The 24,594-nt window shown below is 42.9% G+C and overlaps 1 protein-coding gene and 1 non-coding gene across 5 annotated transcripts in view; both read right to left on the reverse strand.

Moving 5' to 3' along the window:
* The window catches only part of POLR3E (RNA polymerase III subunit E), a 41,040-nt gene extending 16,855 nt beyond the window's left edge, over positions 1-24,185 (reverse strand). The window contains exons 1-13 of one of the 4 annotated variants that reach the window (XM_038419277.2): positions 23,960-24,170; positions 13,119-13,199; positions 11,776-11,826; positions 10,413-10,491; positions 8,717-8,834; positions 5,930-6,012; positions 4,961-5,068; positions 3,924-3,973; positions 3,438-3,557; positions 2,900-2,985; positions 1,304-1,348; positions 1,128-1,219; positions 97-217 (exon numbers count right to left, since the gene is read on the reverse strand). In XM_038419277.2, coding sequence (XP_038275205.1) covers positions 97-217; positions 1,128-1,219; positions 1,304-1,348; positions 2,900-2,985; positions 3,438-3,557; positions 3,924-3,973; positions 4,961-5,068; positions 5,930-6,012; positions 8,717-8,820 — 809 coding nt within the window. In that variant the 5' untranslated portion in view covers positions 8,821-8,834; positions 10,413-10,491; positions 11,776-11,826; positions 13,119-13,199; positions 23,960-24,170. Of the gene's footprint in view, positions 1-96; positions 218-1,127; positions 1,220-1,303; positions 1,349-2,899; positions 2,986-3,437; positions 3,558-3,923; positions 3,974-4,960; positions 5,069-5,929; positions 6,013-8,193; positions 8,213-8,716; positions 8,835-10,412; positions 10,492-11,775; positions 11,827-13,118; positions 13,200-23,959 lie in introns of those variants that run through there. The other 3 variants (XM_043494546.1, XM_043494545.1, XM_038419279.2) reach the window with 3 other exon arrangements.
* A 16-nt stretch (positions 24,186-24,201) lies between these two features.
* TRNAL-AAG lies at positions 24,202-24,283 on the reverse strand. Its single transcript has one exon. It is a non-coding gene; the product is annotated as a tRNA-Leu (tRNA).
* Positions 24,284-24,594: the final 311 nt, after the last annotated feature.

The raw sequence follows: 24,594 nt of genomic DNA on the forward strand, positions 1-24,594 counted from the left end.
GCAGCAAAATGTTAGTAAAGGATTCAAAGTCATTGTTCTGATCCACTCCTAACGGGAACGTTAACATTTGACAACAACAAAGAACAGAAGGCGTACCTTTTTACCACCCAGTTTCCCTGGACCAGCATTGCCACCTGCTGTATACAGCGTAAAACTGCAGTAGAATCGATCCCAGAACCCAGTAAACTCATGAGGTTTGCAAAAGGCATGACCTTCACTAAAGGAAAAGATGAAACACAGTTGTTTTAAAGATGCTTTCAATGTTTTATTTAGATTCATAGAAGGACTTCTGTTTTTTAAAAAAATGGATATACAGATTTTATTTTTTAATGTAAAAGACGCCCATCTGTTTACACTGAAATCAGCAATCAAAAATATTTCACAGCTCCCGAAAAATAAAAAGCACTTTAGAAGAAGCACTCCATTTCAGTCAGTCTGCATATGCACTGAAAACATGTCAGGGAATGTTGTGTGCAAGTTAATTGGCTTAACTGATCCTAAATTAATACACTGATAAAAGAAACCATCTATACCATTCTATTTTTTGCAATAGATTGAGTCATCTGATAAAACAGTAAGACCCAGAGACAAAAACTTTAGCACTTGCTATCGTCAAATCATTAGCGCCCAGAAAGATGGGCTAAAGCTGTCTCAGGCTACATGCAGGCAGCACATATTACTGAAAACCTTCCGGGGAAAGGACAAAGCCAAAGTGGCAGGTTGCTGCATTAAACTCTGAGCTAAAATTCATGCTTAGTCTCCACTACCCAGCAGTGGATCAACAGAGACAGGTGTGTCCTGGAAGCAACAGGAGTGGTCTTAGAATGGAAGTTATTCCAAGGAGTACTCCTTTGGCTGCACATGCCCAAATCACAGGTGTCAGCTCTCCAAGCAGTCATGTGTCTATCTTCCCTTCTAGAGGAATGGTGTACTCGATTGGCAGTGGAAGAGATGCTATTCAGAGCCTGAGACTTAGCCCTAGAAACAAAGGGCCACAGAGACTCTCAGCCCTGTAGGAGGACAGCACAGACACTGCCACGAAAGGCTACTTATTTGAGGTAAAGGAGGGTAAATCTGAGGTCATAAAAGGACGTGAGGAAGTGAAATGTTATAAAAAGATCACATACCATTCTTCATCAGGATCTTAATCTGATCAGCAAGGGGTAAAGTTCTCAGCTGTGCCATAGAAAGCACATTACTTGGAGCCACAGGTTTGTCTCTGTAAATAAACAAGCAGAACTGTAGCCATTGAAATACAACATCCAGCCAACGTGAGGTTAGGACATTCCATGCAAACACTTACTTCTCTTCTTCTACATTCGGAGGCATCAGCATCATTAAGTATTCACTAATGGAAAAGAAAATGTATCAGCCTTAAAATACTTGTATTAGGATTTTCTAGGCTGAAGTACAATGATCTCCTGCTTAGTGCAATTTTATTTAAGTAAATATTAGCTTCCAAGGTCTTTTTTCCTTTCCAAAGAAATTCAGTGCTGGAGAAATGTATGAAGACTGTAGTTACATCCACTGAGAACATTTGCTTACAACTGCTTACTACGATTTTTAGCGTATTGGAAGAAATCAAAATCACTAAATTCATGCTGTTACCAGTAACAACTGATAAAGATTTCTACATCACGTTCCTTAAATTTAGTTAAGGTGAGGAAGGATGGTGCAGTCATCGGTGCACTAGACTGGGACTATGGAGACCAGGATTCCATTCCCTGCTCTGCCACACATTTACTGACCTTGGGCAAGTCACTTAGCCTCTCAGAGCATGTCTACACTGCAATTAGACACTTACAACTGGCCTGCGCCAACTGACTCAGGCTTGCAGATCTCAGGCTAAGGGCTGTTTAATTGCAGTGTAGATATTTGAGGTCAGACTGCAGCTCAGTCTCTGGGACCCTGTGAGGCAAAAGGGTCCCAGAGCTCATGCTGCTGCCCAAGTCCTAGTATCTACATCGGATTTACACAGCCCCTTAGCCCAAGTCAGCTGGCATGGACAAGCCGTGGGTTTTTAATTGTAGTGTAGACACGCCCTTTGTATCTCAGCTCCCCATTTATAAAATGGGGATAATAGCACTTCCCTACCTCACAGCAGTGTTGTGAGGTATATTAAAGACTCCAAGGCACTCAGGTACTACAGTAAGTACCTCAGATACACAGTAACAGGCCAGGTTCTCTCCTCTATTCCACCTGTGCAGTACTCATCTACTTCAGTGTGACTGAGGACAGAATCTGGCCTTAAGAATTTTTCATAGACAGGACAGTTCAATGAGATGCCAAATTTTAAAAATAACCCACCAACACCATGAGTGCAAAACACCATGTCCTGCTGCTTTCCCACTATTGGGCCTTGCTTACCGCAGATTACAGGAAAACCTCATTAATTATTGCATCCTGGACAGATTCCTGTAACCACCATATAAACCTTTCCCCCATACAGCTCCCAAAAAGCAAATCTGAAGCTGAAAAACAGTCACTGTCAAGTACTTTTAAGTCTCTTTTAAAAATATAAAATAGATTTTGTAAAACTCATTTATTAATAAAAGTTCTTGACTTTTTTTTTTTTTAAATTTAATAGTTTCTGGTTTTGATTTAAACCTTCCCCAGCTGCATTTGTAATCCTTGCATTATAGAACTGTGTCAGCGCATAAGAACTAGAGTTAATCTGGCTTTAAAAAAAAAAAAAGTGGCAATGACTAGTTTCACTCTCTTGCCTGAGTGAAATACAAAAAACCCCAAAACCACCACCAAAAATTATGAGAAAAAAAAGTCAATATTTAAAAATTATTTCTGTCATAACAACCTACTGTTGTTAATAATATATATGACAGCCTGACAAATATTCAAACATTACTGCGACTTGTGTAGGATACTAGACCAAAGTTTTTACCTGGGAGATTTAATTAATTCGGTATTCTCTGCCATGCCATGTCCCTGACTGAGTAAATACTGGTGCTCATGTTCGGAACGGCTGTCCTGAGAAAGATGGGGAAGGAAGAGCAAGACTCACTGCAATGCCCAGTAAACGTGCCATATCTCAAACAGTTTAATTCTTCATTCTCAGGCTCTCCGGCACCATTAAAATCCCACACTCATTATTCTAACATGTAGCTAGTGCACTATGTAAAGATCATATCTCAGTAATTGATGCATTACTTTCACATGGCTGCATTGACATTGATACAACATGGGAAAGCTTGAGTGTGTATTATTTTGAAACACAGACACATTTACACTTTTTGTTAGTTGATTATCACTTCTGGCATCAAACTGATTTGATTCCCCTATCTAATGCCTTAAAGTGCCCAGCCCACAAGCAAAGGTCTGGGTTTGATCCTCAGACTCAGGCCCCCAAGCATGTTGCTGACACTAGAGTCTGCTGAGATACATGAGCATTCAGGCCTCCAGAACACCCAGAACATACCTACCCTTAACCCATAATAATGCAGATGGACCCAATGCTCTTCAGCTTGTCTCTTCTGCAGAAATTCATAGGACTGAACACGTCGCTGACGAGCTTGTTCAGTTTCTGGTCGGGAGAATCTTACCTACAAGATTTGATCACCGTTAACTACAGTCCCCAAAACTATCAAAATGACACAGATTAAAATGGAACAGGGAATTATATGCAAAAATGTGTGCGCTATATAAAGAAAATACATTGAATGGCAAAGCCGGGGTAGACAGCTAGGAACTAGCTGAATTAGAAGTGCTCTTTCGCAACAGAAGTGCTCTTTTCGTCCTTCTTATTTCACTTGTTGACTTAACTAAATAGTCAACTTTCCCATTCCCAAGTGGAGGTTTAATTGCTGAGCACCAACTGTGGTTTAAACCCTGTCAGCTCAGTATGGACTGTTATACTCTGATTGTGCACAGTTTCTTGAACTATCAGTAATAAGGAATCTCAGACATACAGTAATTTGCTTGATGTCGTCTTCAGCTTCATCCTGGGACGAATCTCCCGCTGACAAAAAAACAAGCCAGGAAAATGAAATTAAAAATATAATCAAAGATGAAGCAGCCACAAGAGAATTGATGACTGTTCTGAGGCTTAGTCCAGGAGAGAGGTATGGTCCAAACACAGGACTAGCAGCCAGCCACCTCAGTTCTATTTATATAAATACCTGGGGAGCTGTATCTCTCGCCACCACACTATATGAGCACCTCACAAACAAACACTCCTGTTAGGTATGGAAAAATTACCACCACCAGAGGGAATTGAGGCACAGAGACCTGAAGGGGCTGACCCAACATCATACAGGAAGCTTGTGGCAGAACTGGGAATTGAACTTGCTCTGACATTAAGTCTGTGTGTCTTTGGGTAAGTTATTTAACCTATGTATCTTGGTTCCCCCATTTGTTAAATAGAGATATCAATATGGTAATATACTGGTTAGGTTGCATACATGTTCCACTGCCCTCTACTGGATGCAATCAGAAATGTATCACTGGCATAGGATCTACAAGGCAGACACATAATGGAGACTCTCCTTTGGCTCCTGAGGTAGGGGCCAGTGCTTTTGGAACAAGTAGATCTAGGTTCAATTCCTGTTGATGCTATTATGTTCCAAATGCCCATGGAATGCAGCACAGTGACAACTGTGAAGACCTAGGTAGCTACAGATTTGATACAACACTTAACTGACAGGGGTCTTGAGAAGATGAGCTAATTGTGCAGCACAATGAAAAAAGTATTGTAAGTTTTGTTATTATATTCTACCATCCAGGTGTTCACAATCTCATGTTCTAGACCTTTAATTCATCTGACGGTTAAAAGGAACAATTATTTTCTCTGAGCCAATCATTATACATTATTTTATTTTAAAACACGCTCAGTGTTTCTTCAGCTATGAATAGCTCTTTCCAATAACGCCATAAAGTCAGTATAAAAAATCTAAAGAGAAATCAAATTGTTCCGTAACAAAGAAAACACATCTTGTAATGTTTTCACCTTCATTAGCAGCTTCTCTTTCTCGGTGTTTGGCATCAGCTTTGTCCAAGTAGGAGAAACTTGGCCTCAGTTGTAGAATGCCATACAGTGGCGTTAGGTGAAGTTCACCTGAAAAATTACAAGTTATTTTCCAAGGCTTACAGTTGGCAATTTTCATTTTCCTATCACCTTTGTAATGTCACAGTTTAAATTTAAGATAAAGATTTAATAAATTTAAATGCAAGATTAATCCAGTCTTTAGTATTTCAAAGAGGTATCAGATTTGAACCCTTTGGTCCAAACCTGCCCCTACACTTTGCTTTTTGGTAGGATCCAAGCCTAGAAGAGGCCCATTTTCTGGATAACATATGGCTCAAACTCACATGTCACGATGTCAGATGATCTGACAAGATTTCTTCCATTTGTGGCCAAAAATCTCAGAACAGCAGCTCATGAAAGATCAGTACTAATCCAATCCCAACCTATGATTCAGCCTTGAAGCCCACCCCCGAGCTCACAGCCTAAACCGAGTCTCGACGTCAGTAACGCCTCTTTGTCCGTTCTCTAAATAAGTATCTCTGCCACAAACTGGAGAACAATACTCAGTGCTGGTTCCACAGCATCCAAAGTTTACAGCAGCCCCTGGCCTTCCACACCAATAATGAGTATTTACATCATTATGACAATAGCAAAACTCTGAATAAGGCAACATCAAAAACGTATAGAATACCAATCTCAGGAAATTCTTGGGACATCAGTATTCCCAGAAGTTTACAATGTCATTAAAACACCTTGATGGAATCTCAAGGACTTTAGAACACCCAAGTAGTTAAGTTCTCCCTTACAGTAACTTACTTACAAGGAACTGACAGCCACTAAATAGGAACAGAGGCTGCTGGAGACAACCACCACAGATTTCTCATTTCAAACACCCTACATATTTAAAAACTGATTTATTTCATAAGGTTGGGGGAGGAGGAAAAAAATAACCTTTTCTATAGATAGCAGCAGCATAACGGGAAACATTACTTGCAGCCTGCGAAGAGCAGAAAGTTTGTCTGTCCATCAGCTTCCTGTAAATAAATTAAACTTTTATGACTACAGTCCACAGATACCACAAAACATGCAAGCCTTAAAGGGCAGAAGCAAAGAGTTGTTGCTCTCTAAAATTGAGTACGGTAATTAAACTTGCAGGTCTTTTAAAAATATATATTTATACGTGTATTTGATGATCTCCCACAGTGCAGCATTATTTACTGTGGGTACTGTGGAAGTCACAGCACCCCAACTACAATGTTATCTGTCCCATGTGCTCATTCAATTAGGGGCTCTTTAGAAAGTGCTGAGTGGTGGCTTCCCAGCTATCCAGAAATGCCCTGATGGAATTACACAGCAGAAGACACTCTACAGCATGGGGCACTGGAGCAGCTACTCTGCTTCCTTGATCCTTCCTCTGGGAGAGCTACTGGGTTACATTAACAGCTACCGATGGCCCTGAGAGTAATTCAGCGAAGTGTTTAAGCTTGTGCTGAAGATTTACATATGTCCCTCATGCTTTGATGGCTCCTGGCTAGAATTAGCATTGAGGGACATTTATTTGGCTTAGATGTTGTTTTGTCATTTTTCCAATGGACTCAGGCATAACACTCTCCAATCGCAGAAAATGCCACCAACTTTAATTGCACACCTGGCCGAGTTTTATTTTTACCTGCTGTCATTATAAGCTACCCTTAGACTATGCAACTAAAAGAGATAAGACAGAAAAAATATGCCTCTAATTTTTGCACATCCAACAGTAGTTCGTGAATAGTCACATTCACTGTTTCCCTGAATAGCCAGTCAGCCAGTTTCCACTATTGTTTGTGTGCAACCTTCATGATGCAACAGGGGAGCAAAAAACATTCTGAAAAGTGGGATTGTAAAAAAATTCACACAAATCAGTAGCGAGACTCCGGGACAGGTGAGATACCTGAACCTACTTTTAATTCGTTTTTTTTTTTTAAAAAACTGACAAATTTCAAGTTGACAGCGTCTCTTAAAATGCAAAATGTATAGACCAAGATTTTCTTAAATGACTAGTGATTTCTGGGTGCCCAAGCTTAGACACCATACAGTGGCTATATTTTTTTTTAGGGTGTGTGTTCAGCATTTCCTGACAATCAAGCTCCTTAAAACTGTCTTAAGTTAGGCACCCAAAAATTGACACCCCGCCCCCCAAATCACTAGTTATTTTTGAAAGTCTAGGCAATATATTTTAAAATGTCTAAATTTCTCCATAATTGGAAGATTGTGATTACTGGGCCAAAAAGTTAACCCTAATTGTAAGCTGAAATGTAAAAAGGATGTAAAAGTTAATAAGATGTCAAAATAACCTATAACATTTTTTTAGCCTGCATGGGAATTCACCATGGAAAATAGGTCAAATTATTTTCAATAATGATGTTATGAACAAATGCAAGAAAACCAGAGAGAGAATAAATTAGTCCAAACAAACAAACAAAAATCTACATGATTCAAGGACTGTGCCGAGGTTGGACCTAATAAACAAGATATGGGATCAGAAATTAATGGATCAAAATTGGTGTGAAGGATATAAAGCCTAATTGATGGACAAAATATTGAAATGAACTATGCCACCCATTTTTCTCATCTTTGGGTTCTTAAAAAAGAAATGTTGGGGGAAAAAAAAAAATCTCTTTCCCCAGTGCATGTCAACTCAACACCCCCCAGCTCAGCTAGTCTCGTCCCACTTCACCTTCCCCAACCCCAAGACAGAAGAAGCAGACCAGACCAAACCAAAGGACATTCTTCCTGAGAGGAAGGCCAGCAGGCCTTACTTCTCTTTAAGGAATTTTGTTTTTCACCTGGGAGTCCTGAAAGCCATCATATCATCATCATGACATCCAGTCCTCAGCCCATCAGTGGGGATACCTAATTGCCAGCACCACAGAGGTACCCAAGATTCTGTTCTGCTTCCCTTCCCTTTGTGTTACTTTCTGCCTGCCCCTGCAATTCCTATCTCTCATCATTTTCCACTGAATTCTAAAAATCAACCGCAGTACATCAGCACAAAAGAGATGAGATGTCCATAGCCTTGTCTTGTCTAAGGAGAAATAACCCAATCAGAGGATAACCCTGACCTGAATGTGAATCAGGGTCCAGGCACCAGATGTCACCGTCACCAAAGTATCCATTCATGACTGACCAGCCATCCAGTGTTCCAAAAACATCAACAAAAGCCGTATTTCCCTCACCTTTTCTATCCTCTCTCTTCTCCACCTTCTGTCTGTCTGTTAAACACAGGAGAAGTGAATATCCTTTGCACATCAGGACTGACAGTAAAATTAAACCTTCCTTTTAATCAAAGAATGAAAATAAGAGACTGATATTTTGTCTGCAAAAGGAGAGAGATTTTAATATGCTTTATTTAAGTTTGTTTTGCATAGTCATTCAATTTCAGTATAAATGCCTGTTTTAATTTCTTGTTCTTCCTTGTGTTTGATCAATAAACTTTCAACTTAACAAGGCATGGTTTTGTGTGTTTGCCAGAAACCGAGTAAACCAAGACCTCTATAAAGAAAACCCCAAACCTAAGTGTCACTGTTTTAATGCTGGACAGAGAAGGAGTTTACAAACACCTTTAACATTTTTGGTCCTTGAAATCACTACAACAGGCCTTGAAATTGCATATTTGCTTGCTCTGCCCCTTCCCTAAAAGTTCGGTGGGAAATCTGACCATTTACTAGAAAAGAAAATCAGAGCAAAGAGAATACCTACGAGGAATAGGTACTAGTTTCATCTGTGCAGGTGCCATCCACATTGAGAGCGATCTGTTCTCCTTTGCTGCGACAGTAGTTGGGATTCAAAGTATCAATGGCCATTTCAAGTTCAACCTAATCACCAATAATTAAGAAAACACCAATAGTTAACATAGCGTAATCACCAAATATTCAACCAAACTTAGGCTCCAGTCTCACAAAGACTAAGTATGTTTAACATTATGCCTACAAGCAGCCCCGCTTAAAGTCAATGGGAACAATCACATGCATAAGATCAAGCCGGTGCTTGAGTCTCTGCAGGACTGATATACACTGTCATGCTGTATATCAATGCCATTTTCAGACGACCCAACGAAACTACCATATTTGATCTGTACTTTAGGAACCCTTTTTAACTGGATTTTGAGATGTATCATTTACACTTCAGGTGGAGCACCAAAATTCAAGACTTTCCTTTACATCACCAAAGATTTAAAGAAAAGAAAATAGCACACGAAAGATGCTCGGAGTTACAGCTGCCCAAGCCCTGCTGCTCTCAACATGTGTCAGCAAATCTATTACAAAGCACGTTCGTTCAGGTGTTTACCTCACACTCCTTTCAGTGCATTCTAAACCCAAGTTTAGGTGGATGTTTAACGGCCAAACCTTGCCTCTCATAAGCAGCTTATAATTCTCATCAACATCAATGGAACTGCACATAGCCACTAGAGGGCAGAATTTTTGAGCATTATGGCTGAGATTTTAAATGGGATTAGTATGCCCGATTTGCCATTCGAATTAATGGGAGTGGAGAGTCTAAGTGCCTTAGGCAGCCTTGAAAAAAAATATTTTTCTTGCATGTGTGTGTGTGTTTCTGACTACATTGTCAGACAGCTTTGTTAAGAATACCATGGCCCCCTTCCCTCTCTCCTGCCACCAGGCTATTCAGAAACTTCTGAAGTCCAATGCATTTCTGCAAGACTTTGGCAATGAAACACCATACTATAATTCCATCTAGTGGCAAAGAACCCTGTTTCTGATCTTACAGTGGTTTTATGCCAGTGTAATTCCACTGGCTTCAGTGGAGTTACTCCTGATTACAACTACTTGAGAGGAGAATCAGGGTAACATATGGCTCCTTGCAAAGTGTGGGCCTGACCCTGCAGCTTCAGAGGCAGGGGATCTCCCAAGATCTGTAACCTCACTGATTTAGGAGAGTTACTCCTAATTTAAACTTGCCTAAGTGAGAGCAGCACCAAGCCCTATCACTAATACTAAAATACAGAGCACGTCACCAGAACCCAAACGTGCTCTAGAAATAAAGACATATGAAAAACGCTCTTTAAAAATATGGATTATTAGCACAAGCATCCCCGACCTGAACTAGAATTATCACATGCTCAGCTACAATGGCTCTCAGGGGTAGGATTTCAGTATTTTTATACAAGGAGTATCCTCTCCATCATTGCTTCACCTGCTTTCTACAAAGCAAATACTATGCTGGAGAAAGCCCTCTTTAAAATTTCTCAAATTCTCTGAAAGAACTAACCTAAGAGATGCAGTACCACAAGCGGCTGCATCATCACAACAGCTGATTATTAATAATTATATGTATAGCATTACCACATAGCAGCAGAGCACAATTCATATTTCCTAAGCACACAACGTACAGCATGAAACAATCTTTTCAGACTAGCATTACATGATGCCTGACCTTTGCTGCTTTGGCTTCTATCTTTGCTCGACAGATGCGTCACATCATCATATAGTCATGGAAGCTGGACGAATAGGATACTAGAAAACAAAAATGTTTCACAGCGTCTTTCATCCAAAGTCTCAACATGCTTCAAAAAAAATTAACTAACCCCACCCTCCCTTCCCCACCCCACCCCACTATGTGTACCCACTTCCCAGATGATTACAAGGCACAGAAGACTAAATGACTTGTCTGGTCTGGTGAGTCACTGGCAAAGCGGGAATAGGGCCCAGAAATCCAAACTCCCAGTCCTTTTGCTCAAGTCACTACACAACACTCCCTACCAATGAACCATGATATACAGAATTTTTTATCCAAGAATCTCAAATTGCTTTACAAAAAGGTAGGTGAGTACTAATATCCCCATTTCACAGATGGAAAAATGAGCACTGAAAGATGAAGTGACTTGGCCAAAGTCTTCTAGGAATTCAGTAACAGAGGGAAGAATTAGAACCCAGCTCTCTTGACTCCCATTTCCCAGCTCTAATCACTACATGATCTGCTTCTTCCATAACACACGGGAGATGTTTGCACAGTGTTATGTAGCTGAGTCAGCCCCAGGATATTAGAGAGATAACTGGGTGAGGTAATATCTTTTATTGGACCAACTTCTGTTGGTGAAAGAGTGCTCTCATTAACTGGAATTATGAGCCTAAATCTTTGGAGCATCAATACAGAGTTAAACTGCTTATAAATGTATAAATAAATAATTTCAAAAGCAGAGAAGCCAAAATTCTTTTCAATACAAGGAGGTAAGCAACTCTCTATACTACCCACTGCACTTTCTCTTTAGTGGTGTTATCAGGGCTGCCTTTCACTCCATCGGACTTAAACCAATGAGGACATACAGCAGTTTATACGGACATAATACCTAAGGGCAACACTGTCCTGGCAGTGGTTGAAAGGGTGGTGTGAAGGGGTAACAGCTGCCCTGTACTACCACCAGCCCATCCCCTCTTTTGGCACTATACTATATGTTTGAATGGCCCAAGTCCTAAACAGACCTACCTAAACCCAACCCCCACATAAATCCAAAGCCGAGGACAGGTCTGCAGCCCCATTCAAGAAACTGCACTGGTGGAGTTTCTGCACTGCACTGGAAATCCATCAAATGCTGCCAAGCAAGTGACAACCCTTGCACTGCCAATAGGTGCTAACACACAGGAAACAGCATAGCAAGTGAAACTGCCCAGCATCATCCAGTAGAAGTCGTACTAGGGCATGCTAGGAGCTGTGAGGATCTATGTTAACGGTAAGAGAAGTTACTGCTTTATAAAATAATTGTTCTTTAAAAATGATATCCAAGAAGTCATCTGGAATACCTGGAACATATACAGCTTCTCCGACAGGCTTTTGGCCAGGTACACATCAATCTAACAAAGCAAAAGAAAGAAGTTTAACCAGACCGAAAGCTACAATTGCTCATGCTCTCAGACATTACTGAGAATGCAGCCATCTGTTCTCAAGTTACTAGAGATGGGGAGAAACTTCCCTAGTTTGGAGTTCACTATGAATGCTGAACCTAGGTAAGGACCATGAATCTTTTGGCAAACCCAGCCTCTGCTAGTTTCCACACGAAACTCAGCAATTTTGTATATTTTTTGCCATGACAACAAGGCAGAGGTCAGTGGCTTTGGCCAAAGTGTTAGGTTCTCTCAAAGCAAACTCAGGGCATGGCCAACACACCTCTCCTGGGACAAGGGAAAATGGCTCTCATTGGGGTTTGTGTGAAACTAATACCACAATATCACCCAGCTCTAGAAGAAACTCGTGTGTCTCTTTAGTAACAGCGAATGTAAGGTGAGTAACTAATTACCATGTCACAACGGCAATGTTAAGATACAAAATTAAAAATGAGAGATGGGATGAACAAGCTCAGAACCCCATATCTCTCCATTACAGATCTTGCCACAAACACCTAGAATTCATGGAGGTTTCATGAATATCAACAAGTGGCACTGCCACAGAATGGCAGCCATTTTGGGTACTTATGTGATCCTGTCAGCTCCCATTCCTGCTGGCCACATCCCCTCCCCCAACTACTTCCCTTTCCCTGGCACCTTCATAGTGGCCTGTGTGTGTGAATTCACATCAAATATCAATAGGACACCACAGCCACTATGATGATCCTTTTAAAAGCAGAATGGTCCAAAACTCCTTTCAGACTAGAACCAGATCTCAACTCTTGGTTTTAGCAGAAACAGTGAACACATTTACCAGTCATTTCATTTTTATAACCTTCTAATCCAGCAAATAATTCTATTTAATTGTTCTACTGTTCCAAAGTGAAATTTAGTGCACATAAAAGATGCCAGATGATAAATCTGGAGACTGATCCTCTATTTATCCACTGAGCAGATAAAGCAGTGATGCTAGCTTCTCAATGCTGACCCACCAATGTTCCTCATCCCTGACTTGGAACACAACCTCAGGGGTCAAAGGCTAGAACAGTTCTCCATGCCGACTCTTGCCCACAAGAGTGTCAACTTATTTGGCAATGAGGACATCTGTACACTTGACCACCTATTTCCTTCACGTACTGCAGGTTTTTGAGCATCAGATGTCAGTTAAACCCAGGGAAACATTCTTTCCAAGTGCAAAAGGCTAAGAAAAACAAAATTTCAAGAAAACCAAATACTCACTAATGACCTCAATGTAAATTTACCTCTTGTATAATTGGGTCCATCTTCTTCATTTGCCATGCTAAAATGGGAAAGCAATGTTTCAGGTCCTTCCTTAGCACAATCTGAAGAGAGGAAAAGTACTGTATCAAGGATGGTTCTGTAAGAGCTACAGTTACCCCATTCGTAATTTCCATCTTGTGTACCATGTGCAGCCTAGGATCTTTCCTGCTCACGCTGTTTTTAGTTCCTTTTAATAGAAGGGAATTTTATTTTTTGGAAAGCAAATTATGGGGAATACATTGGTGTGGTCTTATTTCGTCCTTCCTCCTCTTTTGCTGGCTATTACACTTTTTGTACAGTATGCATTTTAATTAGGCTTGACAGAATTTTTTTTCCTAATATTGACAATTAAATTGATTGTTATTAAGATTTTTTTATTTTAATGATTTTTATTTTATAGCTGCAGGAAATGAAGGGGGGGTCAAACCAGGATTAGGGCAGCCACTGACAGCAGGCTGCAGGGGCTCCCTGCATGGCCAAGGGGCCCAAGACACCAGGATGTAATGTGAGGGGAGGCTATGATCCTGCCTTATACAGTAGAGACCCACAGCAGCACTACAAAGACAACAACAAAACCCTGGCTCTCGATTGCTGCTGAACAGTTCCTGTCCATGGATGGCTCCTAAACTCATGGCTGGGGATGTGAGTGAACAGGGACACGACAGCAGAGCCTGCACAGGTTCCCAGCCATGGCTGCGAGGCTGGTGATCTCTGATGGTGCAAGGTGTGGGAGAAGCTGCGGTCTTGGTGGGTCAAAGCAGAGACCCCTTGGCCAGGGCTGCGAGGAGGAGGGCAAGTCCTGGCTGCAAAGGAGGATACCCTGCTATGGAAAGGCTCCTGCCTGGGGACAGAGCCATTCAGCAGCAGGGCAGCTTCCCCCACAGCCCAGGGCTCAAACTCCTCCTCATCACAGTGCTGGCCTGGGATGGTCTTCTGCTTCACCAGGCCAGGATTGCAGCCTTCCCTACAACTTATGCCTCCAAGGACCAGGTGTCACCAGCCCCTGTGGACATGCAGGGAGCCCAATGAAGCCCCACTGCCACAGGATTGAGGGAATGGGGCTGTGACAGCAGAGCTGCAGAGGGCCCCCTGCACTGCCACTGGATCAGTGACACCAGATCCCTACAGGTGCAAGGGGTGGGGGTAGGGGGAGGCTGCACTCCCAATGACTGTTACCCTCCCACATATTTCAGCTGAAATCGACATTTACTGATGTCTATCGATTTATATTGAATCCTGCCACGCCTAATTTTAGGTTATGAATGGCACTGTAACTGACTGCCACATGGACAGTGCACTGCATAATGTCCAGCGGCTGTATGTATTTACCGCACTTCAGATGGTAGGAAATTAAAAACTTAACATGTTTGAATGAGAATTCTCAGTCTGAAACACATTTCTCAGCCTCTCTTTTGTGCCTTTGAAAGATCTGCTGCCCAAGGTCTTACCACCTCAATCTCTGATTTTATCAACCCAAACGTGCCCCATGCAATTGTGCAGGAGAATTAATTGTGTATGTCGAAAGGAGCAAAGCAAGACCAGGGATGGAAAATGAGAACTCACAGCAAGCTTCCCCCAAAAAGAGAGGCAACAATAAAATGACACTTCCAAAGGTGTCATTCAAGTTCCTATTCTGCAAGATACTGAGCTCCCTCTGCTCCCATTTAAGTCACCGAAAGTTAAAAAAGCGTTCAGCACCTGGTAGCATCTGGCCCTTAATGAACATGAATGTTTATGGGTGGCCACCTGAGGGGAATCAGAGTTAAGACCTTGAGCTTAATAGAGATCTCCAGGCTGGTATAGTCAAGGAGGGCTGTGGAAGGACCCAGGGCCTAGATCCACAAATGGATTTAGATGTCCGAACCACTGGACTAGATTCACAGTCTCTCTCACCCAAGGACTACGTAAGTATTTACCTGCAGCAGATCAGTCATTGGGCCAGAGAGAGAGATTATGATGCTGTAGTCCAGGGCTCTGGGCACCCACTTGGGAGGAAGGAGACCCAGAGTCCAGTCCCTCTGCTCCAATCACTCATTCTACATCCACAGTTGAGCAGCTTGGACAGGACAGTGAGGAAGCCCCACATCAAACTATCCTATAGCCCAGTGGTTAGAGCCCTCTCCTAAGAGGTAGGAGATCCCAGTTCCAATCCTTTCTGCCTCTCTGCCAAAGAGGGTGCAGGGATTGAACCTGGAGCCCTCACATCCCAGACAAGTGCTCTAACCACGGGGCTAGAAGTTATAGTTTTGGAGGGGCAGCACCACCGCCTCCTCTGGCTGTTTTGTGAAGAGTGAGGCAGACACCTCACTCATTCCCAGAAAAGACACTGTAGGCACCTAAACTGCCAGGTTCCTGTTTGTGAACTGCTAAGCAGAGGCAGGCACCCATCTCAGAGAGGGGCATGGCTTAGCCCAAACCATCATCAGTATCTCCCACTGGCTAATTTAGGCAGCTCCCCACCTAGTGTGCTGGCTTTTGTGGATCCCATTCTAAGGCCCTTATCTCTCCCCATTCATTCAGGCTTTGTGGATCGCCCTGTTCCTGTGATTTTCTAGCCACTCCGATGCTGTGTGTTGAAATGCCTAAGTCTTGTTGTAGATCCGGGTCCAGGTCCTCAGATGGATCAATGACCACTTTCTCCACCCACCATAAACAAAATAATAAAGTTTACAAATTATTTAGGCTGCTATCGCAACAGACAATGTTTAATTAATCTGATAGTTATCAATAAATAGCTACCATGGGGGTCTCTATCAGTCAGGTATGGGCGCACATTGGCCTCTAATCAATAAAGGAAGTTTACAAATTAACAAATAAAGTTTAAAGAAAATCCTATCCAAATTGGAATTACCACCCATGACAACCCTCTAATCCCCAGGCCATGGGACTGCTGTGTATTCTGTGCCTCTGGAAAGAGGTTGTGTCCAGGATCACATTGCTGATCATGCAAATGTACCATGAGGTAAAAGCAAGATACTAACAGAGCGTGATGACTGTAGTCATTTTCATCAATTACATGTGAACACACACTGTTCAATTATTTTAATGGCATGTCTAGAATATACTCCAATTTATCTGGAAGTTTATAATCCAAAAGGTCACATAATAAGTGTAGTTATTTACCTAACCTTTCAGGAGTCCTGATCGCTTGTGGTCATTAAAGATCCCATAGACTTGGGCATAACTCCAACATTCTGGCAAAATTCCACTCAGGTAACTACATTAGTTTACTTATATTGCCTTCTGCAATACAGCAGCATACAGCAATTCTATATCTTACATACAGCATTCAACTGCATACAGCATTCTATATTCTTCACCTCATGTCTAAACTGCTGTGTAGTGTAATTCTACAATGTTAAACAGCTGCCACTTTCCACTCCAGAAGTGGCTGCATTTCAGTGATAGGATACTTAAGCCCACTATCTCTCTTACTTACCTCAGCACTATTTGAGACTTAACTATTTAATATTTGGCATATTTTCAAATATTACAGAAATACAAAATGTTCATGATCATTCTGCATTCTCGGTTACTGTATTCTTAATTAATTGGAGTCTTCTTGGCACAACTATCAGCATGTGATGTAAATTTAATATGGTGTCTATTAGATCAGATAATCAGAAACTGGGTTCTTTTAAAAAGTGTAAGCATGAGTGTATATTTGACAGAATTAGAAATGAATATTTCCTTTTCGCTGGAATGACTCAGTTACTAGTGAAAATATCAGATAATGAAGACACCAATTTTCCAATTCCTTTAAGGATAAAAGATGTCTAGAGGGTTGCTTTTAATAGAATATTAGAATGGCAAGCATATAAACAGGAGGCATTGTTACCTGATACAGCTTATAATATTCATACAACTTTCTACAATGAAGGAAATTAAATGGAATTAGATTCAGGCATTTAGTATGGGAAGACATACAGAGAGATCTGAAAGAGACCTTTTCAGCAGAAACACAGTAACCAGAAGAGCTCATGAACCGTGGAAAGAGTAATGGAATGAAATTAAGTTAAGTTAAAACACTAGGAGAAATAAAGCATACAACTTACAATTAGTATATGGCTCAAATAATTTTATGTAGGTTTTGGATTGCTGAAAGGTCTTCCATTTAAAGAACTCATTGTTATTAGTTAATTAAGCTTCAAAACACCCTAAACACCTGTAGGTAATACATACAAAGCTCTCACTTGGCTACCACTGAAACACTGCTAACTGGGATGGAATGAAGCAGCTGGTTAACAGCTTCCCAATTAGAACAAATGAAGAATATTCTATCCAATTAAACTGCAAGTAGCATTTAATGAGAAAAAATTCCATTTGCCCCAACTTCAAATTAGCCAGGATATGGGTAACATCTATTCTCATTCTTATAAAATGCCATAGGATCTTAAATGGCCACAAGTGGACAGAACCTCAGTTTTGCATCTCATTTGAAAGATGGCATCTCCATTCCCCCCGTGCCCCCTAATACAGGGGTTGTTAACCTGGGGTGCACAAACAGATCCAGCAACTCACAACTAGTTTGCTTCTCTTTACAGTTAGATGGGAGGGGCTCCTGAAATTATTGAGGGACAGGGGAGACCTGAAATATTTTTCTGTTGTATCATGGGATCATGGTATGGACAAGGATGAGAAGAACCGCTGTCCTAATAATGTAGTGGAGCTCTGGCTCATTACAAATAAAGAGGGAAGAATGTCACTTCCTGTAGCACCCAGTTTTTTCTTAGAGGTCTCTCATTCAAACATTGGCCCTGACCCTGCTTAATTTATGTTCAGCACAGAGTCTGTGCTGGTTTGAAAACTGCAGAAAGACAACTGAACTGAATGTTTACAAGGTTCTTTGCTTCACCTCTTCCTCCTTTTACCCAAACCACATTCCGTTAATTAACCAAAACATTGGGACTTCCTGTGTTCCAAGGCTTCCATTTCCAGTTAGGGTACTGCAGCCAGGCAGGCTGATGTAGTCAGGATTTAAAGAGGCTGCGCTGTAAGCTACATTAAGCATGCATCACCGTTTAAAACCTTAGAATCATAGAATCATAGAATATCAGGGTTGGAAGGGACCCCAGAAGGTCATCTAGTCCAACCCCCTGCTCAAAGCAGGACCAAGTCCCAGTTAAATCATCCTAGCCAGGGCTTTGTCAAGCCTGACCTTAAAAACCTCTAAGGAAGGAGATTCTACCACCTCCCTAGGTAACGCATTCCAGTGTTTCACCACCCTCTTAGTGAAAAAGTTTTTCCTAATATCCAATCTAAACCTCCCCCATTGCAACTTGAGACCATTACTCCTCGTTCTGTCATCTGCTACCATTGAGAACAGTCTAGAGCCATCCTCTTTGAAACCCCCTTTCAGGTAGTTGAAAGAGCTATCAAATCCCCCCTCATTCTTCTCTTCTGCAGACTAAACAATCCCAGCTCCCTCAGCCTCTCCTCATAAGTCATGTGCTCTAGACCCCTAATCATTTTTGTTGCCCTTCGCTGTACTCTTTCCAATTTATCCACATCCTTCTTGTAGTGTGGGGCCCAAACTGGACACAGTACTCCAGATGAGGCCTCACCAGTGTCGAATAGAGGGGAACGATCACGTCCCTCGATCTGCTCGTATGCCCCTACTTATACATCCCAAAATGCCATGGCCTTCTGGCAACAAGGGCACACTGCTGACTCATATCCAGCTTCTCGTCCACTGTCACCCCTAGGTCCTTTCCGCAGAACTGCTGCCGAGCCATTCGGTCCCTAGTCTGTAGCGGTGCATGGATTCTTCCATCCTAAGTGCAGGACCCTGCACTTATCCTTATTGAACCTCATTAGATTTCTTTTGGCCCAATCTTCCAATTTGTCTAGGTCCTTCTGTATCCTATCCCTCCCCTCCAGCGTATCTACCACTCCTCCCAGTTTAGTATCATCCGCAAATTTGCTGAGAGTGCAATCCACACCATCCTCCAGATCATTTATGAAGATATGAACAAACGGGCCCCAGGACCGACCCTGGGGCACTCCACTTGACACCGGCTGCCAACTAGACATGGAGCCATTGATCACTACCCGTTGAGCCCGACAATCTAGCAGCTTTCTACCCACCTTATAGTGCATTCATCCAGCCCATACTTCCTTAACTTGCTGACAAGAATGCTGTGGGAGACCGTGTCAAAAGCTTTGCTAAAGTCAAGAAACAATACATCCACTGCTTTCCCTTCATCCACAGAACCAGTAATCTCATCATAAAAGGCGATTAGATTAGTCAGGCATGACCTTTCCCTTGGTGAATCCATGCTGACTGTTCCTGATCACTTTCCTCTCCTCTAAGTGCTTCAGGATTGATTCTTTGAGGACCTGCTCCATGATTTTTTCCAGGGACTGAGGTGAGGCTGACGGCCTGTAGTTCCCAGGATCCTCCTTCTTCCCTTTTTTAAAGATGGGCACTACATTAGCCTTTTTCCAGTCATCCGGGACTTCCCCCGTTCGCCACGAGTTTTCAAAGATAATGGCCAAGGGCTCTGCAATCACAGCCGCAATTCCCTCAGCACTCTCGGATGCAATTCGTCCGGCCCCATGGACTTGTGCACGTCCAGCTTTTCTAAATAGTCCCTAACCACCTCTATCTCTACAGAGGGCTGGCCATCTCTTCCCCATTTTGTGATGCCCAGCACAGCAGTCTGGGAGCTGACCTTGTTAGTGAAAACAGAGGCAAAAAAGCATTGAGTACATTAGCTTTTTCCACATCCTCTGTCACTAGCTTGCCTCCCTCATTCAGTAAGGGGCCCACACTTTGCTTTGGCTTTCTTCTTGTTGCCAACATACCTGAAGAAGAACCCTTCTTGTTACTCTTGACATCTCTTGCTAGCTGCAGCTCCAGGTGCGATTTGGCCCTCCTGATATCTTTCCTACATGCCCGAGCAATATTTTTATACTCTTCCTGGTCATATGTCCAACCTTCCACTTCTTGTAAGCTTCTTTTTATGTTTTAAGATCCGCTAGGATTTCACATTAAGCCAAGCTGGTCGCCTGCCATATTTACTATTCTTTCGACTCATCGGGATGGTTTGTCCCTGTAACCTCAACAGGGATTCCTTGAAATACAGCCAGCTCTCCTGGACGCCCTTCCCTTTCATGTTAGTCCCCCAGGGGATCCTGGCCATCTGTTCCCTGAGGGAGTCAAAGTCTGCTTTCCTGAAGTCCAGGGTCCGTATCCTGCTGCTTACCTTTCTTCCCTACGTCAGGATCCTGAACTCAACCAACTCATGGTCACTGCCTCCCAGATTCCCATCCACTTTTGCTTCCCCCACTAATTCTACCCGGTTTGTGAGCAGCAGGTCAAGAAAAGCGCTCCCCCTAGTTGGCTCCCCTAGCACTTGCACCAGGAAATTGTCCCCTACGCTTTCCAAAAACTTCCTGGATTGTCTATGCACCGCTGTATTGCTCTCCCAGCAGATATCAGGAAAATTAAAGTCACCCATGAGAATCAGGGCATGCGATCTAGTAGCTTCCGTGAGTTGCCGGAAGAAAGCCTCATCCACCTCATCCCCCTGGTCCGGTGGTCTATAGCAGACTCCCACCATGACATCACTCTTGTTGCACACACTTCTAAACTTAATCCAGAGACACTCAGGTTTTTCCACAGTTTCGTACCGGAGCTCTGAGCAGTCATACTGCTCCCTTACATACAGTGCTACTCCCCCACCTTTTCTGCCCCTGCCTGTCCTTCCTGAACAGTTTATAACCATCCATGACTGTACTCCAGTCATGTGAGTTATCCCACCAAGTCTCTGTTATTCCAATCACGTCATAATTCCTTGACATCACCAGGACCTCCAGTTCTCCCTGCTTGTTTCCAAGGCTTTGTGCATTGTATATAAGCACTTGAGATAACCTGTTGATCGCCCCTCATTCCCAGTATGAGGCAGGAGCCCTCCCCTCACAGACATTCCTGCCTGTGCTTCCTCCCGGTATCCCGCTTTCCCACTTACCTCAGGGCTTTGGTCTCCTTCCCCCGGTGAATCACCTTAACATTTCCATAAATATCATTTGTGTACAAAGTGTTAAACCTGTTCTTTCAGCATCAGGTTAGATGAATGAATACAATCAGCAAATAACTTCCCCCAACAACAGCATAATTGATTAAAACAAACTCAGTACATAGAAAAAAACAACTCTATGTACTGATTTCAGAGCAGTAGCCATGTTAGTCTGTATCAGAAAGAATGAGGAGTCCTCGTGGCACCTTAGAGACTAACAAATTTATTTGGGCATAAGCTTTCATGGGCTAAAACCCACTTCATCAGATGCATTAAGCAAAATATATATTCTAGCACATGAAAAGATGGGAGTTGCCTTATCAAATGGGGGTCAGTGCTAACGAGCCAATTCAATTAAGGTCGAAGTGGATCTCTTGTGTGGACTGGTCCAGGCTGAGGTTGATGGACCAGTCCACACAAAAGAGATCCACTTCCTGGACATTACAGTGCAAATAAGCAATGGTCACAAAAACCATCTACGGACCACTATACTTACCTACATGCCTCCAGCTTTCATCCAGACCACATCACATGATCCATTGTCTATAGCCAAGCTCTAAGATACAACCACATTTGCTCCAATCCCTCAGACAGAGACAAACAGCTACAGGATTTCTATCCAACGTTCTTAAAACTATAATACCCACCTGGTGAAGTGAAGAAACAGACCGACAGAGCCAGAAGGGTACTTAGAAGTCACCTACTACAGGACAGGCCCAACAAAGTAACAGAATGCCACTAGCTGTCACCTACAGCCCCCAACTAAAACCTCTCCAGCGCATCATCAATGATCTACAACCTATCCTAAAGGACGATCCCTCACTCACACCTTGGGAGACAGGCCAGTCCTCGCTTACAGACAGCCCCCCAACCTGAAGCAACTACTCACCAGCAACTACACACCACACAACAAAGACACTAACCCAAAAACCAATCCCTGCAACAAACCCCGTTGCCAACTCTGTCCACATATCTATTCAAAGAACACCATCATAGGACCTAACCACATCAGCCACACCATCAGGGGCTCATTCACCTGCTTTCATGGCCATCATATGCCAGCAATGCCCCTCTGCCATGTACGTTGATCAAACCGGACAGTCTCTACACAAAAGAATAAATAAATAGACACAAATGAGACATCAAGAATTGTAACATCTGTAATAAAGGAGAACACTTCAATCTCCCTGGACACTCAACAACAGACTTAAAAGTGGCAATTCTTCAACAAAAAAACTTCAAAAACAGACTCCAACGAGAAACTGCAGAACTGGAATTAATTTGCAAACTGGACACTATCAAATTAGGCCTGAATAAAGACTGGGAGTGGATGGGTCACTACAAAAAGTAATTTTCCCTCTGCTGATACTCACACCTTCTTGTCAACTGTTGGAAAAAAAGCCACCTTGATTGTATTGGACTTGTTAGCACTACAAAAGTAATTTTCCCTCCCTTGGTATTCACCACTTCTTGTCAACTCTTAATAGGCCACTTCCACCTTAACTGAATTGGCTCGTTAGCACTGACCCTCCCACTCGGTAAAGCAACTCCCATCTTTTCATGTGCTAGTATATAAATTCTGCTTACTGTATTTTTCACTCCATGCATCTGATGAAGTGGGTTTTAGCCATGAAAGCTTATGCCCAAATAAATGCGTTAGTCTCTATGGTGCCATAAGGACTCCGCATTGTTTTTGCTGATACAGACTAACACAGCTACCACTCTGAAATCAGTATATAGAGCAGGTCATCTGGTCAATGAATCAGTGAAAGCTCCACATCACAAGCACACAGTGCCCAGCAGCTGCTGAGCCAAGCTGGGCCCTCCTACAGACTTCCACTCTCTGCTGGCATAGAGGGGTTTTTTTCCTCATTATTTTTGCCAACTTGTAAACCTACTTCCTCTTTTCACAATGATACCAGTAAACAGGGGAGGAAAGGCAAGCTCAAAATCTTCAGCCAGGCTTTAAAATACAGGTTCAAATTACTGATTGCAAAAATCCTGCTCCTTGCAAGAACGACTTGATAACTTGTTATGAGACTGGATGCAGTGTTCTTTCTAAATAAACCACAAAACAGATAGCCAGAAAGAGATGCATGTATTTGGGCAATTCACCAGTCACTCTTCGAGGATACTGGGAGTAGGTGGAAGGACTGGAGATTATCAAACTCCGCTTACTTTTTGGGGGTTGGGGTGGGGAACATGCCTCCTCAAAGCGATGGCTGATGTAACCATGTAACCTCAGAGAGTAGAGATTCCACACCCACCCAAAACTTCACATTAAACCCAACTCTCTCATATTTCTTGGATACTTTGAGGGCAAAGAGGGTGCCAACTCTTTATTTAATCCTTGCCTTATAACATAACTAGCCTTTGGTGTCAGACTGTGACTGAGATGGCTGATGTAACCATGCAGCAATCTCAAGGAGAGCAGACTGCAAACCACACACAGAAGAGAGGCGGGGGGGGGGGGGAAATAAAGATTATAAGTGAACAATGTGGATTTGTTCAGTCACCCTCGAATCAGGCAAACTCCTCCCGCGGGGGGGGGAGGGGGGTTCGCAGCACACACCCAGCCCCTGGCCCTGACCAGCTATTCCCAGAGTCCACTCTCCAGGCGCTTTTTAAATGCGATGAGTTCAGACTCCTGGGAGAGTTTTTAGCTCACGCAGAGGAATTGCAGCAGGCAGAGCGCACCCCAGCCCAGGCCTTGCTGAGGAAGGCGCCCCACAGCAGCTGCAACGCCCTGTGCTGCCCTAGGGCGGGGGGCAGGGACAATGGACCACACACGCTCCCCCTACCTCGTGGCGCGGACTCCAGGGGCAGAGGGGGCCACCGATCCCCCCTTCGGCGTGTTGCAATGTGTGTGCAGGTCCCGGGGGCTCTCATGCAGCAGCCATGTTGATGCAACCCAGCAGCAGACACGTGGGGAGACTAGTTCCTCCTCTTACCCACAATGCTTCCCAAGCAGGGCCAAGGTTCTCATCTTAGCACCAGGCGGCGCTATGCGATCCCTGTAAAACACGGAGGCGCAAAAGCTTTGTGGCAGCGGTGGGATTCGAACCCACGCCCCCGAAGAGACTGGAGCCTTAATCCAGCGCCTTAGACCGCTCGGCCACGCTACCTACGTGTACGTGAAAGGCTTGTATCCTTTTTTCTTCTCCGCTCTTCTTTCTTCCCCCTTGCTTTTTGTAGTTAACTGGTGCATGCTCAGTCATGGAGAGGTCTTTTACACAGAGATGAAGGGCTGAGCTCTTGCTTCCATTATAGATCCTTTTTTAAAAGAGTCTTTTTCAGAGGGTCAGCTAGTTTGCAATTCAGATAGCTGGTTAAGATCAAAGCAATGACCAAGGTAGTAAAAAATAATATTAGTTAGCAATAGGTACTAACAGATAAGTATAGCTAATCAGGTTTCAGAGTAGCAGCCGTGTTAGTC

The sequence above is a fragment of the Dermochelys coriacea genome, chromosome 10 (genome assembly GCF_009764565.3).
Source record: "Dermochelys coriacea isolate rDerCor1 chromosome 10, rDerCor1.pri.v4, whole genome shotgun sequence".
NCBI lineage: Eukaryota > Metazoa > Chordata > Testudines > Dermochelyidae > Dermochelys > Dermochelys coriacea.